This window comes from Adiantum capillus-veneris, chromosome 28 (assembly GCF_014529385.1).
Source record: "Adiantum capillus-veneris isolate H3 chromosome 28, ASM1452938v2, whole genome shotgun sequence".
Lineage (NCBI taxonomy): Eukaryota > Viridiplantae > Streptophyta > Polypodiopsida > Polypodiales > Pteridaceae > Adiantum > Adiantum capillus-veneris.
In genome coordinates, this window is record NC_140958.1 from 108718205 (window position 1) to 108734461 (window position 16257).

Here is a 16257-nt window from a genome sequence, read left to right on the forward strand (position 1 = left end):
CTGAGCATGGTTGCACGCGTGGTTGGAGGAGGCATATGGAGAGTCGTTACCTAGTGGTATGGGTTCGAATCTCACATGGGCAAAATTGAGATTCATTCCTCAAGATGAATCGAATAAACTGTAGATGAAGTAGTATGTGCCTATGATTTTCAGAAAATCGTTTTAGAGGGGAATCATAACTGATGTGGCGGCATGCCCTTTCATTTTGAAGGGAAGGCAAGGATGGTGGGCCATGGCCATCACGTGTTGGGCATCGCCACCATGCGCGTTGGAGTGAAAAAGGGACACGCGAGCAGGCTGAGGTGATGACCTGAAGCAGATTGGCCGAGGGTGGTTTATTTTCTTATTTTAAAATTGAGCGCGTTGCATCACCGACGACAGCTTGGTTTGTTGGTTACCTCGTGCATTTCTGTATTCCTGCTTAGACTGCAAGAGTTCGAAACATGTTTCCTCATTAAACTTTTAATAGTTGGTTTGAGGTGATTAATGCGGAATCCGAGAAGATTCTCCATAATAAAATCCGAAAGTCACCGGTAGTAGCTCGTAGTATCGGAAAAAGCAAAAAAACAAAATGCAAATGGATGTGCTGAGGTCAACGACTTTTAACCCCCTTCTCACTCTAGGTAGCGGGTTGCGCAACTCCTGTACTGTTCAAACGACTTCAGTGGCGCCCAGCTCGCCCACATCTGTAGAAGACGATGTCGCCATTTCTGCAAGTGCTGCCTCCACAGTTTGGCTACGTTGCTCTCACCATAGTTGCCAGCGTGCTTCTCACTCAGTGGCAAGGCATTCAGGTACCTCTTTCCCTCTTTCCTAATTCTTCTAATCTTGTGAGCAGGGCTTAGACCATGCATGCAGTGCATCAACGGCCTCAAATAGAAATGTGGCTCTTGCCTGACTCTACTGCTGGATCTCTGTGTGCCGCCCTTACCCAGCAGATGCAAGACACTAGTCTAGATTAGCAAGTGATCTGGCACTTTTGTGAGTCTGTTCGCAGACCGTGCATGTCTAGACACTTAGTGTAGATGCATATCCTCCGGTTGCACACAGCATGAATCCATCAGAATCCTTCAGGGGAATTTTCCAGCGCATTTAGCCTATTTTTCCTATTTTTGATATTTTTCACTTATTATTTTTAAGTGACTTTTGTTGGAAAGTAGGTAGGGCAAATTGAGTAAGTTTGTATATAATGCTTAAGCAAACCTAGACTAGCACTTTCTGGCAGAAGAGGCAGCAGGAGCCCAAGCGCAACAGGCAACTTCTCAACAAGAACCTTGGTGGTTTCTCCTCCAAGCAAAGACCCCTAGCGTTTTCATCATCAAGCACTAGCATCGCAAGAAGACATCAACCTTGGCGTTTTCAGCAAGTAGCTGTCGCCATAGCCCCTTGTTGCTAGCGTTTTTCATCAAGGCTCCACCGCAAGGACCCCTCAGCCCCTAGCGTTAGCAAAATTCCCAAATCGCCCTCCATTGGTATGGTGATTTTCAGTAGGTGAAGACCTGCAGTTTTCAGCCCTAAAGCCCTTAGATTGATCTCGCCATCCCCGTCGTCGTCGTCGATCTAGCCTAGACTTGCATCAATCACATGCATCCAGTTTGTACCCGTTTGTGCAATCAATAGTAGATCACTCTTGCCGACGAGAGTGGGGCCTTCAGAGGATTGTTTTACAACGTCTCTGGTGTCGTATTCTCTTCTCTCTCTATCTCTCAGTCTCATACACTTTCACGCACAGTGTCCATTCACTTGTTTGTGACATTGCACTCTCTCATTAAGAACGGAAGGCTCCCCCTTCCATAAGAACAAAAGGAACCTTGAGCATAGTTCGGAGCACTCATCTTGAGCAAAGTTCAAACATTCATGCTCAACAGGCAACTTCTCAGCAAGAACCTTGGTGGCTTCTCCTCCAAGCAAAGACCCCTAGCGTTTTCATCATCAAGCACTAGCATCGCAAGAAGACATTAGCCTTTGCATTTTCAGCAAGCAGCCGTCGCCATAGCCCCTTGTTGCTAGTGTTTTTCATCAAGGCTCCATCGCCAGTGTAACAGGGAACGAGGGGAACATAGCCCAAACGTTCCGAAACGGCGTTCCGCACAAGTCCCGTTCCCGAAATGGAGATGGAAATGGAACGCCGTTTCGGAACGGGGTGTAGCCTGAACGGTGTTCCGGAATGGGGGGAACGAGACGGAACATGAGGCGGAACGGCGAAACACGGGGCGGAATGGACAAAAGTAGGCATTTGGGGACAAAAAAGTGGGCTTTTGGGGATAGATTTGGGGTTGTTTGGGAAACATATTTGGTGCAGTTTGAGGACAGGTTAGGGGGCAGATTTGGGGTTGTTTAGGTGTTTATTTGGGACTAGCCTTACTTTAGAGGACCGTTCCCGTTCCCGTTCCGGCCCCCCCTCCTCCTCCCCATTCCCGTCCTGTTCCGGACCCTCCCGTTCCTGTTTTCGTTTCCGTTCCGGGTAACTATGTCCACCGCAAGGACCCCTCAGTCCCTAGCGTTAGCAAAATTCCCAAATCGCCCTCCATTGGCATGGCGATTTTCAGCAGATGAAGACCTGCAGTTTTCAGCCCTAAAGCCCATCAGATTTCAGGCCTTAGATCGATCTCGCCATCCCCGTTGTCGTCGATCTAGCCTAGACTTGCATCACTCACATGCATCCAGTTTGTACCCGTTTGTGCAATCAATAGTTGTTGGAATTAGGGTTGCAGAGAAACGCACACAGCGTGGAGAAGACGAAGGAAGCTCAAGGCACACAATAGAGAGTGTATTACTTAGTGTGCAATGGAAAGATAGATAGCCCTAGAGTGATGGGCGTATATACAATGCACGGGGGAAAAAACCTCCTAAAGACGGAAAAAAATGCCCCGGCGGTCCTAGTGTGTTCACACACCACTACCACATGTATATGGTAACAAATCCCCCCTGTAGCGGTGAACGAGAGCTGGCACATGAGTAAAGGGAAGTGCCATGCCTTGAGGACATGATTAGTCCACAAAGGGAAGTAAGCCCAAAGCTTTGCGGAAAGCTTCAAGCTTCTCACGAGACAATGCCTTTGTGAAAAGATCTGCAAGGTTGTCCTGTGTTGGCACATAAGCCAAGCTGATCTCTCCTGTTGAGAGCCTCTCCCTGACATAGTGGTAATGCACCTCAATGTGCTTTGTGCGAGCATGAAAAACTGGGTTTCTCGCAACTGCCAATGCGCTCTGACTGTCAGTGTAGATAGTGTTGGCAGTGTCCTGTCCAACACCCAAATCAGCCATAAGGCGTCTGAGCCATACACACTCAACCGTAGCTGTGAAGATTGCGCTGTACTCAGCCTCACAACTCGAAGTGGCCACAGTAGGTTGCTTCTTGCTCAACCATGATATACATGAACTGCCAAGCATGAAACAAAAACCACTTGTGGACACTCGCGTGTCAAAACAACCAGGCCAATCTGAGTCCGAAAAAACATGTAAGTCTGGCAGCAATGATCCCCCCTTGGGATAAAACAAGCCAAGATGTAAAGTGCCACTAAGGTAGCGGAAAATCCTCTTGACAGCCTGCCAATGCTTAGACCCTAGGCTATGCATAAATCTGCTGACCTGTGAGACTGCAAACTGAATATCTGGCCTCGTGTTGCATACATAAATGAGGCAGCCAACAGCAGTTTGGTAAAGAGTGACATCAGCAGGATCGCCAACATCATGTAGACTCAACTTCAAACCTGTTTCCATGGGAGTGGCAATAGGTTTGCAATCCTTAAGTCCAAACTTACATAGCAATGTCTCTATGTAACTTTTCTGACACAAGGCAATACCACCATCACACTGCTTAAACTGTATACCCAAGTAATGATGCAACAACCCCAAATCTTTCATCTTGAAAGTAGCATTCAAATCAGCCTTAAATTCAGCAATATGTCTCTCATTTGGTCCAGTGATCAACAAATCATCAACATAAAGAACCACAATGAGAAGTACATCACCCTCACGTTTTACATACAATGTGCTTTCTGTTGGACTGTTACTAAAGCCTCGTTTAACCAAATGAGTGTCAGCTTTCTCATACCAAGCACGAGGAGATTGCTTCAACCCATACAAAGCCTTCTTACATTTGCACACTTTGTCCTCTTGTCCTTTTATGACAAAACCGCGAGGCTGCGTTACATAAACTTCCTCAAATATGTCACCATTCAAGAAAGCAGTAACAATGTCTGATTGATGTACATCCCAACCAAAATGAGGTGCCAATGCACATAGAAAACGCACAGTAGTCATACTACAAGTGGGAGCAAAGGTCTCTTCATAATCTATGCCTTTTTGCTGTGCATAACCCTTTGCAACAAGTCGAGCCTTATGGCGATCGATCTCACCATCCGGTTTGCGTTTCAACTTGTAAACCCACTTTGTACCAATAGCCTTTTTGCCAGGAGGCAAATCACATAAAGTCCATGTGTCATTTTCTATAACTGCATCATATTCTGATTGCATGGCAGCCATCTAATTTTCTGAATTTTGTGCTTCATCAAAAGACAGAGGCTCTTCATTATCATGTAAGCTAGACACAGCCAAAGCATAACAATCTGATGCATAAGATGCATGGCGAGAGGCTAAACGAGTACGACTAGACAAAGGTGCATCCAATTTACTGTCACGCAAAGTGTGCACCAGCCATTTTGGCATACCTCTAGCCTGCTCATTTTCAGCCCTTTCCTCATCAAGTACATCATGTACATATGCCTCAGTAATAGGCTGATCTGTAACATTTTCAGAAACCCCCATAGGCTGTACATTTGCCTCATTAGAACTTACATTCGTATTTCGGAAAAAACACCCAAATAATGCAATTTTAAGCTCTGTGTGATTGAATAGTAGTAGTGTCAAAGTCCTTTGACTCTAATACTCACAAAAAACATGATTTGAAGATACCCAAATGCATAAGCGGAAATACCCATGCATGCCTGGAGTAATCATCAATGAAAGTCACGAAGTACAGGTAATTGCCCAAGGACGGAGTTTGCATGGGCCCACAAACATCACTATGCACAAGCTTCAACCTGCATGTGGCCCGAATTGAACCATCCTTTGGAAACTTAGAACGCTGCATTTTACCCAAAATACAGCCTTGACAAACATGTTTGACAGGTGCTTCAAGAGGCGGCAAAGAAGCAACCATATCAGATTTCTACAAACGCAGCAAACTGACAAAATTGAGATGACCAAAACGTGCATGCCAAAGTTTTGCAGCTTTTGAATCTGCAACAGCATTTGCAAAATTTTGTCCACACTTGTCATACAAAGTGAGCTTATACAGCCCACGGCACAAAAGGCCAGATGCAACAATTTCATCACCAAAACTGAGATCATGAACTGTACATCTGTCATCCACAAATTTGACTACAAGTCCAAGTCTAGCAAGTGCGGATATAGACAAGAGATTCTTCTTGATCCCAGGTACATAAAGTGCATCAACAAGTGTGAAAGAAGTGCCATTTGCAGCAGTAAGCACAATCTTTCCAACTCCCTGAACTGGATAAGAGGCATTTGTTGGCACAAGTGATTGAATTCCCATGAGGGACAGACTTGAGAGAGGTAAACAATTCACGATGTGAGGTAATGTGCTTTGTAGCACCACTGTCGAAATACCACACATGTGAATCTGCAGCAACTGACAAGCATGCATCATGGACAGCAGGATTGTAAGTGCACTCTGCGCTAAAAGCCCATTCTGCATCAACATCAGCATCACAGTCTCCTTTCACAGAAGACTCAACAATGGCTGCATTTGTAGTGGAACCGGCATTTGCAGTGGAACCACCCTCTTTCTTCTTAGCCTCTTTGGCCTTCAACTTAGGACACGACTTGATCAAGTGATCATTAGCTTTACAATAATGGCGACACATCTTCTTTTTGCCTTTATCACCAGAATTTCCAGATGAATTGCTGCCAGCAGAAGCATTAGGAACATAATTTTTGCCACTCGTAGCAGAATTTCCAGAAGTGGCTGCATTGCTATTACCACCCTTTCTTTGAGAAGCAATAAAAACCTGTTCAACTGTACGCTGCTTAGTCCTGTTTTTTCTGGAAAGTGACTCTTGCAACAGCAATGTGCATAATGCATCAAACTTGACAACTTCAAGATTTCCTTGGGTCATAAGTCTCCAAGTACTAGCAAAAATCTGGTAAGAATCTGGTAAGGCATCAAGAACAGTCTGCACTAGGGAACTGTCTGAAATGACTTTACCTGCAGAAATGAGTTGCTCGTTGATATCCTTAACACTAGCAAGGAAAGTGTCCATATCATCTTCCTCATGCATAATCTTCGACTCCAACTCTTTACGCAGCAAGCAATTTTAGCCTCATTGCGACTTTCATAAAGATCTGCTAGAATATCCCAAGCCTTTTTTGCAGATTTTGCTGAACGGATGTGAGGAACAATGGTGCGCTTCATAGACAACGCAATCAATGCATGAGCCTGCGCATCCTTAACATCCCAACGAGCTTGTTCTACCGTAGGCAAAACAAATCTAACAGCAGCAATCCTTGCAGCAAGACCTGCAACATCCTCAACATCGCCTTCATCCTCAGAACCAGGACGTACATCAATGCCCTGCACAATATTCCAGACGCCCTTTGACACAAGAACGGTGTTGCATCATATAAGCCCACATAGGGTAATTGTCCCCATCCAACCTGTCCTCAGCAGCAAACATCTTGAACACATCTGTGTTGTTGTTGTCAGCCATGGTAAATGCTGCACCTGATGTGAAAACTGCCCGAAAATAAGAGAAACGGAGCGGGAACAACACGTGCTATATAGCACAAACCGTAGAAGACTGTAAGGCACTTGTTATGCAGAAAACGGCACTGACAGAAATTCTGCACAAAATGACGAAATAGCCTGTGCAGTACTACCTATAGTGGAAACGGAGGCCGAAATGAGTCCGAATCGAAAATCTGAGCAGACCAAGCTCTACGAGCTTTCCCGAAGTATTTGTCGACGTGCGAACTCGCCAAAGCTCACTGAAGTCGGAGAAAGTGAGCAGGCGTGTACTGGAGTAGCTGGCGACTAAGCCCGGGAGGATGCAACCTGCTCTGATATCAATTGTTGGAATTAGGGTTGCAGAGAAACGCACACAGCTTGGAGAAGACGAAGGAAGCTCAAGGCACACAATAGAGAGTGTATTACTTAGTGTGCAATGGAAAGATAGATAGCCCTAGAGTGATGGGCATATATACAACGCACCGGGGAAAAAACCTCTTAAAGAGGGAAAAAATGCCCCGGCGGTCCTAGTGTGTTCACACACATCACTACCACATGTATATGGTAACAATAGTAGACGACTCTCGCCGACGAGAGTGGGGCCTTCAGAGGAGGGTTTTACAACGTCTCTAGTGTCGTATTTTCTTCTCTCTCTATCTCTCAGTCTCATACACTTTCACGCACAGTGTCCATTCACTTGTTTGTGATCATTGCACTCTCTCATTAAGAACGGAAGGCTCTCCCTTCCATAAGAACAAAAGGAACCTCGAGCACAATTCGGAGCACTCATCTTGAGCAAAGTTCAAACATTCATTTCGCTGCACCTTACATCATCCAAAAAGGTGCCTCTGGTGTAGGAATGTTCATCAAGGTCAACAAACCAAGGCATGACTCCTCTATAGCCTAAGAAATGTAGCACAAGCTCAGTATGGTGCTCTCTCTCCTCTGCTAGGCCGGGTGCTGATTAGCTTATAGATAACAGAGGTGGCCTGAAGGCATTCCACCTCTGCCTCTAAGATCGCTTGTTCTGTTGGCAAGAGAGCAAGTCGGATGGTGGGTTCTGTGGTGTTGGGCGAGGGGGACTTTTGTCGAGTCCCTTTGTGGTGGGGCATCCATCTGTGTTTGTTGTTGTGATAGCGTACGAGGACGAAAAGATGCAATGGCGGTGAGTCGGAAAGCGAAGAAGAGTCCGCCAACTCCTTCAAAGGAGAGGAGGAAAGAGCAGCATAGCACCGGGGGGGGGGATAGTGACATAAAAACGCGTTTCGGCAAAACGGACAATTCTTTTTTTTTGCCCCGTATTGACCAATTGACCTCAAACCCCACCCATTTGGGGATTTTTAAGCCATGCACAAACGCCGCCTCAAAAAATCGATACCTTGTTCACTCGTGACTCAAGTCTTAATCTAGACTTTGGTATCTCGCATGTCTTGATAAGTGAATTTGTATGTATATTCAATGTATAATTATAGGTACATACATATAAAACGAAACCTGTGTTTTGTTTTCTTTGAGCTCCAAAATTAAATGTTTCAGAAACCTCAAAACTCCGAAATGCACGAAACCCTGAAACGTTTCATGTCAGATTGGGGGGAGTGGGGGGGGGGGGGGGGTTGGGTGAGTGGCAGCGTGGTGCGAGTGATGGCGAGCAGCAGCAGCAAGTAGTTTTCCTTCAGTGCTTGCCTCATTTCTTATCATTTGCATCTTACCCATAATGGTATGCTTTTAATGTACACCATCTTTGCATACATATGCCTAAAAAAGGCATATAATCTGTCAATTTGGCCCAGCTAACACTCTTTTGTCGAGAACTTAAAGTCCCCTCAATATATCTTCTGCAAGCAGCATTGCAAATCAATGTCAACCTTCATACTGCTGATATGAAGTATATGACTTCATTTTGCTGCAGGTTGCAGTGCAAAGAAAGAAATGTGGCCTCAAGTACCCGAAGGTCCTCTCTCTCTCTCTCTCTCTCTCTCTCTCTCTCTCTCTCCCCACACCCACCCACCCACCCACCCACACACACACATTATACAAACATATGTATGTACATTTGTTTGAAGCTGGAACGTACACATGTATTTCTATGTTTGTTAATAGAATTTAGACTTCAATTTCCTCGTCTTGAACGTGCCTCTTCAAAGTAGATGTATGAGGACAAAGATCGCTCGGTCTTTAACTGCTACCAAAGGGCACATCAAAACACACTCGAGGGTTTTCCAGCCTTTCTAAGTCTTCTTCTTCTGGGAGGATTGGCCTACCCATTGACCTCTTCATTGTAAGTCTTGCCAAATGTTTTTAATTGTCATTACTTGAGTTAAATTTTGAGACTGACTTTTCTTTTTCTACAGATTTGGAATGACATGGGTTGCAGGACGGGTCGTCTATTCACTATGGTTGGTCTTTTGTTATGTGGTTGTCATTGTTGTTGTAACAATAAACCATTACTCTCTCTCTCTCTCTCTCTCTCTCTTATTTGGGGGGGGGGGGGGGGGGGGGGGGGGGGGGGGGGGTTGTGAATAACCTTTCTATCACCCAAGTCTGGTAGATAAATTATCCCAGTTTCCTCTTGAATAACATGTCTTGAGTTCAAGACTTACTGGATAGATCTTGAGGTCTCTCAGGATTGTTCCTACGACATTAGAACTTCGGTTTTTTTTGTGTGTGTGTGTGTGTGAGAGAGAGAGAGAGAGAGAGAGAGAGAGAGAGAGAGAGAGAGACGTGTGCGTGTGAATGAAAAGAGGAAACTATATTAAACTGTCTGTCACTCAAGTGTGGTAGATTGGTCATTGCTCCTCTTGAGTTGAAAACCTGTCGGATAGATCTTTGAGGTCTCTTAGAATTGTTCATACGATGTTAAGACCTCTCTCTCTCTCTCTCTCTTATCCTGTTGCTCTCTTGAGTAATAGGGCTTGAGTATGACGTCTCTTGGGATTGTTTTGACGACAATAAAGTTCTCTTCTCTTCTTCTTGTATCTCTATCAAGCTGGGATTCTTCTATTATAATTCAAGTTTGCTTGATTTCAAATTGGCTGATTTCTTGTCAATTTTCAGCTACTATTCAGGAGACCCAAGAAAGAGGATGAAAGGTATGTGGCATATAGTTGGCCTGTTGGGTCTCTTGGTGACTACATGTATCACTGGCTGTCAGCTGGCATTTGGCGGGTAGTTTGTACCGATCCTTGGTTTTCAACCAAGGCCAAAACTTTACCAAAAAGCTTCAAAGTCAGCAACAGGACACACGGGGCAAAAAAACGATCCGAGCTAATTTCATCTTGACTACCAAATCAGACATGAAGGACATGAATTTTCTTAATTTATGTCATATTGAGCTTTTACATTAAGGCTTGTACATGGATGTGTGAGCACACATAGCCAAGACTTTAATTGATTATGGCTTTTCTTTTCTTTATCTTGACATAAGTTTTGCAGAGAGGAAAAAGAAGTCAAATTGCTGGTAGTATATTATGTTTTCTGTGTTCCCACCTTCCATTTTTCTTTCTCGTTTTACGATTTGCTTGTCTGTTGCTCGTTACTTATTTTCTATTTATATCAAGTCTAAATATAATCAATGTGTAATCTTTGTGTTGTTTTCTCTCACAATTTAATTTCCTTTTTAGAAGACCACGGGAAAATCTCACCTTCTTTGCTTATTGCTTGTTATTATAGTATCATCTTGTTTATGGTTAAGAGGTTGATTCTTTTGTTGCAAGTCTTAGCTGATGATTAGTTTAGAAACCTGTGTATAGTTGCAAGATTTGATTTGAGTGAAGTACCATTGCATTGATGCTTCACACTTCGGTGCTATGTGAAAAAATGAAGCAAACAAGGAAAACAAGCTCTGTGATGTATGCAAAAAACTTAGTAACACGTCCTCTAGATCGACTTTCATGTTGCTAGCAAGTTTGACATTGGATAACTTTTGAGCTTGTTCTTTCTTGTGTTTTTGTTAGTAACCAAAAGAAACCTCTAGCTTTTCGATTGTCCAAAGGAATTTTGTAAGTTTGTGAAAATAAATTTTTTGTAACACTAGTCTAACATTGCCGACATGCTATCTGCAGGCCTTCTTGTGCATTCCCCCCACCCCCCTCCCCTCCCTTGCCCCTCCCCACCACTTTTGGACTATATTTGAGTATTTTTGAACTCTTTGCTCATGTGGAAACATTACAGTTGACTATCATGAATATTTTAGGGTGTTGTGAATTGAAACCCTCACCTATTTGTTGCTATTTGTTGACTAGTATCAATATCCTTGTTGAATTTTATTTAGCTTTTATGAGGAATCTACCAAGATTTCAAAGGCGAAATTAAAGGTTGACTACAAGCAAGAAGTTTGTGTTGCGTTGACTATTGCATGCTTGTCTCTCCGTCTTTCTTGAAAAGGAGAGTCTCAATAAAATCCATTAAAATTTTGTTTCCCACTTGTTGTAATTACACCCCCCCCCCTCTCTAGAAGACTCCTCCTTTTTAGCAAGACTGTCTGTCACCAAATCCACACCGAGTCGTGTCATCACCATCCTCAAGTATAAAGATTGTTGGGTGAGGGCTATAACAATTTTTTCTTTTGAGAGGAAACTCTCTCTCTCTCTCTCTCTCTCTCTAAGTTTGGTTCTAGAAAACCTGTAATGAGTAGGTGGCGGGAAGTATTTCCACCCAACTCTTAACAGTGTGTGACCTTACTCAAAGGCAAGGAGAGATTGTTCTCGTGCGTCATATTCACCAAAAACATTTTTAGCAACCAATGCAAAAAAGGAGAGCATTGAAAATCTCCTAATTCTTAGTAAAAATTGATGGGTTTTTATTGATTTTTACATCAAATTTAGTCGGTTTCCATCAAAATGACCCTCCAAACTAGCCAATAATTTTTAATTTTTGTCCTTAAAAATTACACCAAAGATTGGTTTTCTATGAACACTTGTTGTTGAAATAACACAATGAGGCCTTGTTAGTCGTAGGCTACTATTATTGAAAGATAGGGTGAGAATCAAGATTGTTAATCATGAACTTTTATTAATAATAGAAACGTTCATTCCGTCCAACTTTTGCTTTCTCTCTTTGTGTAATAAAATAAATCTCCCTCAAAAGAGCTGGAAAGATACGCTTTTAGGGATTTTTTTTTTCTATAATACATTGCTAGCTTTGAAAAAGAAAAGTCTATTCACTTTGCCTTTAGCTCAAAGAGAGCGAGAGAGTAAGAAAAAACCTATTCACTTTTGAACTCAATATAATATGTCACTTGATCTTTTTTCCATTTCTTTTTGTAGGAATCTCCGAAGATGCTTTTGTGAAAGTTTGCACGAAAGCTAAACTAAAGGGTGTGGGGAGGGGTAGGGCACGTGGAGGAGATAGAGAGAGATTTTCAAAAGAGGGAATTTTTTTTGAGGGTAGAGAATTGCGAGGTTGTGGCGCGTGTGTCAGCGTGAGATATTTGTAGGCAGAGACAGGGGCGATCCATGAGCGATATGCATGGGGATTTTGTTGCGTCCATGCTGTCAGGGTGATGAGACAGAGAGAGCCGACTTCGAATATTGAAGGCATTGCAAATATGTCTTGTCACAAGGGTGTATGTGTGTGTGTATGTCAATTAGGCCAAGCCGAGGTAGACAACCATTGTGTGAACCAAGGGATGCAGATGCAATATGGGAATCTTGCCATGCTACAGGCAATGGCATCCGTTGTGCATGGTGCGATGTTCGTCCAATTGCATTACAAGACAAGCACGATGAGTAGTGGGCTGCTCATCGGCGGCACGACACAGAGAGGTACGAGAACGAGCTACGAGCATGTCTATGTAGCAAAACTATCCTCTCTCTCTCTCTCTATGAGCGCCTCCTGTTCTGAGTGCTATCAAGCTAGTAGTGTGCTCTACCTCGCAAAAGACATGTGTGGTCTCCTTTCGTGCATGCACAACAAGTGTGGGCGGAGGGGCAATGCATGATGATTTGAAAGAGTGGGCTAGAGTTCAATCCTAGTGATAGACACAAGGAGTGCAAGGGGTGGAGACAACACCGATGCACGGAGTGACCAAAGCTCGAGGTGAGGGGGAGGGTGGGAACCTTGCTGAGCATAAACTTTTTAGTGGTTTTGGAAAGCAAGTGGGGAATCTTGGAAAGAAAAAATGGGGAGGTATGGAAATAGACCCAGCATGTAATGTAACACCTCACTATAAAAAGACAAAGCTTCAAACAAAAATCACTTTTGAATTCACTTTGAAAAAAGACAAAGTTTCAAAAAAAAAAGAAAAAAAAGCCTCCTAAAGGATTTGCGCCGCTGTTTTTTTAAACTTTAGACTTTGTCTTTTAGTGAGTTCAAATGTGAATAGTTTTTTTTTTAAAAACCTCTTAGGTTATTATTCATGTTATTCCACTATTATTGGCTCTTACTACTAGGTCTACTTTCGCAAAAGTCTATTAAATTGTCATCGAGATTTTGACAGATCCAATCAAATTCTAACAAAAGAGCTCATAATCCCTGTTCACGTGCACCCACCTCCACCGTCTGGCCCTCCCCCCTAGACATGTTTTGTGAACCGCTGTGTTTGATGTCTCTGCGTGCCTTGGCTTGCAAAACAGACCTGAGAGAGAGAGAGAGAGAGAGAGAGAGAGAGAGAGAGAGAGAGAGAAGGATCACAACTTTGTTGCCCTACCTGTTATCCCCTTTCCTTCAATGACCAAAAGATTTGCGTTCGAAGCTCGTCCTCCTACCGTTTCTCCATACAGCCCAGCTAAGGTCCGCAAGCAGCCTCTTGGATGAGGAGTCGACCATGGAGGTTCCCCAGCTACACCGAGCACAACACTCGAGCACGCGCAAACAGAGCTCCAAATTCACAAAAGTATTAATTTGATGGATATATGCTTCACCATGAAAAAAAGCGAGGCCAGCACGCTCCATCTCTCTGTTGTGCACCCCTCCCATATCTCATGGACACGATGCAAATAGCAAGGCCAGAGTCTCTCTCTCTCTCTCTCTATAGTTACCTACACTCTGGGAGCATTGTTGCCATGCCAATTGCAGCCCTCATCCCCCTTTCTTCCTCAGTATTCTGTGAGTTTGCCCTCTACCGATATGGCTACTCTCCAGGACAATGCAGTTGTCTTCCTGTTACCATATACATGTGGTAGTGATGTGTGTGAACACACTAGGACCGCCGGGGCATTTTTTCCCGCTTTAGGAGGTTTTTCCCCCCGAGCATTGTATATACGTCCATCACTCTAGGCCTATCTATCTTTCCATTGCATACTAAGTAACACACTCTCTATTGTGTGCCTTGAGCTTCGTTCGTCTTCTCCAAGCTGTGTGCGATTCTTTGCAATCCTAATTCCAACAATTGGTATCAGAGTAGGTTGCGTCCTCCCGGGCTTAGTCGCCAGCTGCTCCAGCACATGCCTGCTCACTTTCTCCGATTTCAGTGAGCTTTGGCAAGCGTTCGCAAGTCGACAAAAATTTCGGGAAAGCTCGTAGAGCTTAGTCTGCTCATATTTTTGATTCGGGCTCATTTCGGCCTCCGTTTCCACTACAAGCAGTACTGCACAAGCTATTTCGTCATTTGGTGCAGAATTTCTGTCAGTGCCGTTTTTTGCATAACAGGTGCCTCATAGTCTTCTACGGTTTGTGCTATATAGCACGTGTTGTTCCCACTCCGTTTCTCCTATTTTCGGGCAGTTTTCACATCAGGTGCAACATTTACCATGGCTGACAACAACACAGATATGTTCAAGATGTTTGTTGCTGAGGACAGGTTCGATGGGGACAACTACCCTATGTGGGCTTATATGATGCAACATGTTCTTGTGTCAAAGGGCATCTGGAACATTGTGCAGAGCATTGATGTACGTCCTGATTCTGAGGATGTAGGCGATGTTGAGGATGTTGCAGGTCTTTCTGCTATTAGAGTTGTTTTGCCTACGGCAGAACAAGCTCATTGGGATGTAAAGGATGTGCAGGCTCATGCATTGATTGCGTTGTCTATGAAGCGCACCATTGTTCCTCACATTCGTTCAGCAAAATCTGCAAAACAGGCTTGGGATATTCTAGCAGGTCTTTATGCAAGCTGCAACGAGGCTAAAATTGCTTTGCTGCGTAAAGAGCTGGAGTCAAAGATTATGCATGAGGAAGATGATATGGACACTTTCCTTCCTGGTGTCAAGGATATCAATGAGAAACTTATTTCTGCAAGTGAAGTCATTTCAGATAGTTCCCTTGTGCAGACTATTTTTGATGCCTTCTACCAGACTTTTGCTAGTACTTGGAGACTGATGACCCAAGGAAATCCTGAAGTTGTGAATGTGCATTATGCACATTGCTGTTGCAAGAGTCACTTTCCTGAAAAAACAGAACTAGGCAGCGTGCAGTTGAGCAGGCTTTTATTGCTTCTCAAAGAAAGGGTGGTAACAACAATGCGAGCACTTCTTATGGTTTTGCTGCGAGTGGCAAAACTTATGTTCCTAATGCTTCTGCTGGTAGCTATTCGTCTAGAAATTCAGGTGATAAGGGCAAAAAGAAGATGTGTTGCCATTATTGTAAAGCTAATGATCACTTGATCAAGTCGTGTCCTAAGTTGAAGGCCAAAGAGGCTAAGAAGAAAGAGGGTGGTTCCACTACAAATGCAGCCATTGTTGAATCTTCTGTGAAAAGAGACTGTGTTGTTGATGTTGATGCAGAATGGGCTTTTAGCGCAGAGTGCACTTACAATCCTGCTGTCTATGATGTATGCTTGTCAGTTGCTGCAGATTCACATGTGTGGTATTTCGATAGTGGTGCTACAAAGCATATTACCTCACATCGTGAATTGTTTACCTCTCTCAAGTCTGTCCCTCATGGGAATTCAGTCACTTGTGCCAACAATGCCTCTTATCCGGTTTAGGGAGTTGGAAAGATTGTGCTTACTACTGCAAATGGCAGTTCCTTCACACTTGTTGATGCACTTTATGTACCTTAGATCAAGAAGAATCTCTTGTCTGTATCCGCACTTGCTAGACTTGGACTTGTAGTCAAATTTGTGGATGACAGATGTACAGTTCATGATCTCAGTTTTGGTGATGAAATTGTTGCATCTGACCTTTTGTGCCGTGGGCTGTATAAGCTCACTTTGTATGACAAGTGTGGAAAAAATTTTGCAAATGATGTTGCAGATTCAAGGGCTATTTCAGATGCAAAACTTTGGCATGCACGTTTTGGTCATCTGAATTTTGCCAGTTTGCTGCGTTTGCAAAAATCTGATATGGTTGCTTCTTTGCCGCCTCTTGAAGCACCTGTCAAACATGTTTGTGAAAGCTGTATTTTGGGTAAGATGCAACATTCTAAGTTTCCAAAGCATGGTTCAATTCGGGCCACATGCAGGTTGGAGCTTGTGCATAGTGATGTTTATGGACCCATGCAAACTCCGTCCTTGGGCAATTACCTTTACTTCGTGACTTTCATTGATGATTACTTCAGGCATGCATGGGTATTTCCGCTTAAAGCGAAGTCAGAAGTTTTTATGTGCTTCAAACAATTCCTGGCTATGGC

The 16257-nt window shown here is 43.7% G+C and overlaps 1 protein-coding gene across 1 annotated transcript; it reads left to right on the top strand.

The window, feature by feature from the left end:
- Window positions 1-599: 599 nt before the first annotated feature.
- Window positions 600-10162, top strand: LOC147421070 (uncharacterized). Its single transcript, XM_086504683.1, has 5 exons — window positions 600-794; window positions 8660-8701; window positions 8898-9028; window positions 9102-9146; window positions 9805-10162. Exons 1-5 carry the CDS (start codon window positions 699-701, stop codon window positions 9917-9919), a joined length of 429 nt encoding a protein of 142 aa, XP_086360809.1. The 5' UTR covers window positions 600-698; the 3' UTR covers window positions 9920-10162.
- The last annotated feature ends 6095 nt before the right edge of the window (window positions 10163-16257 follow it).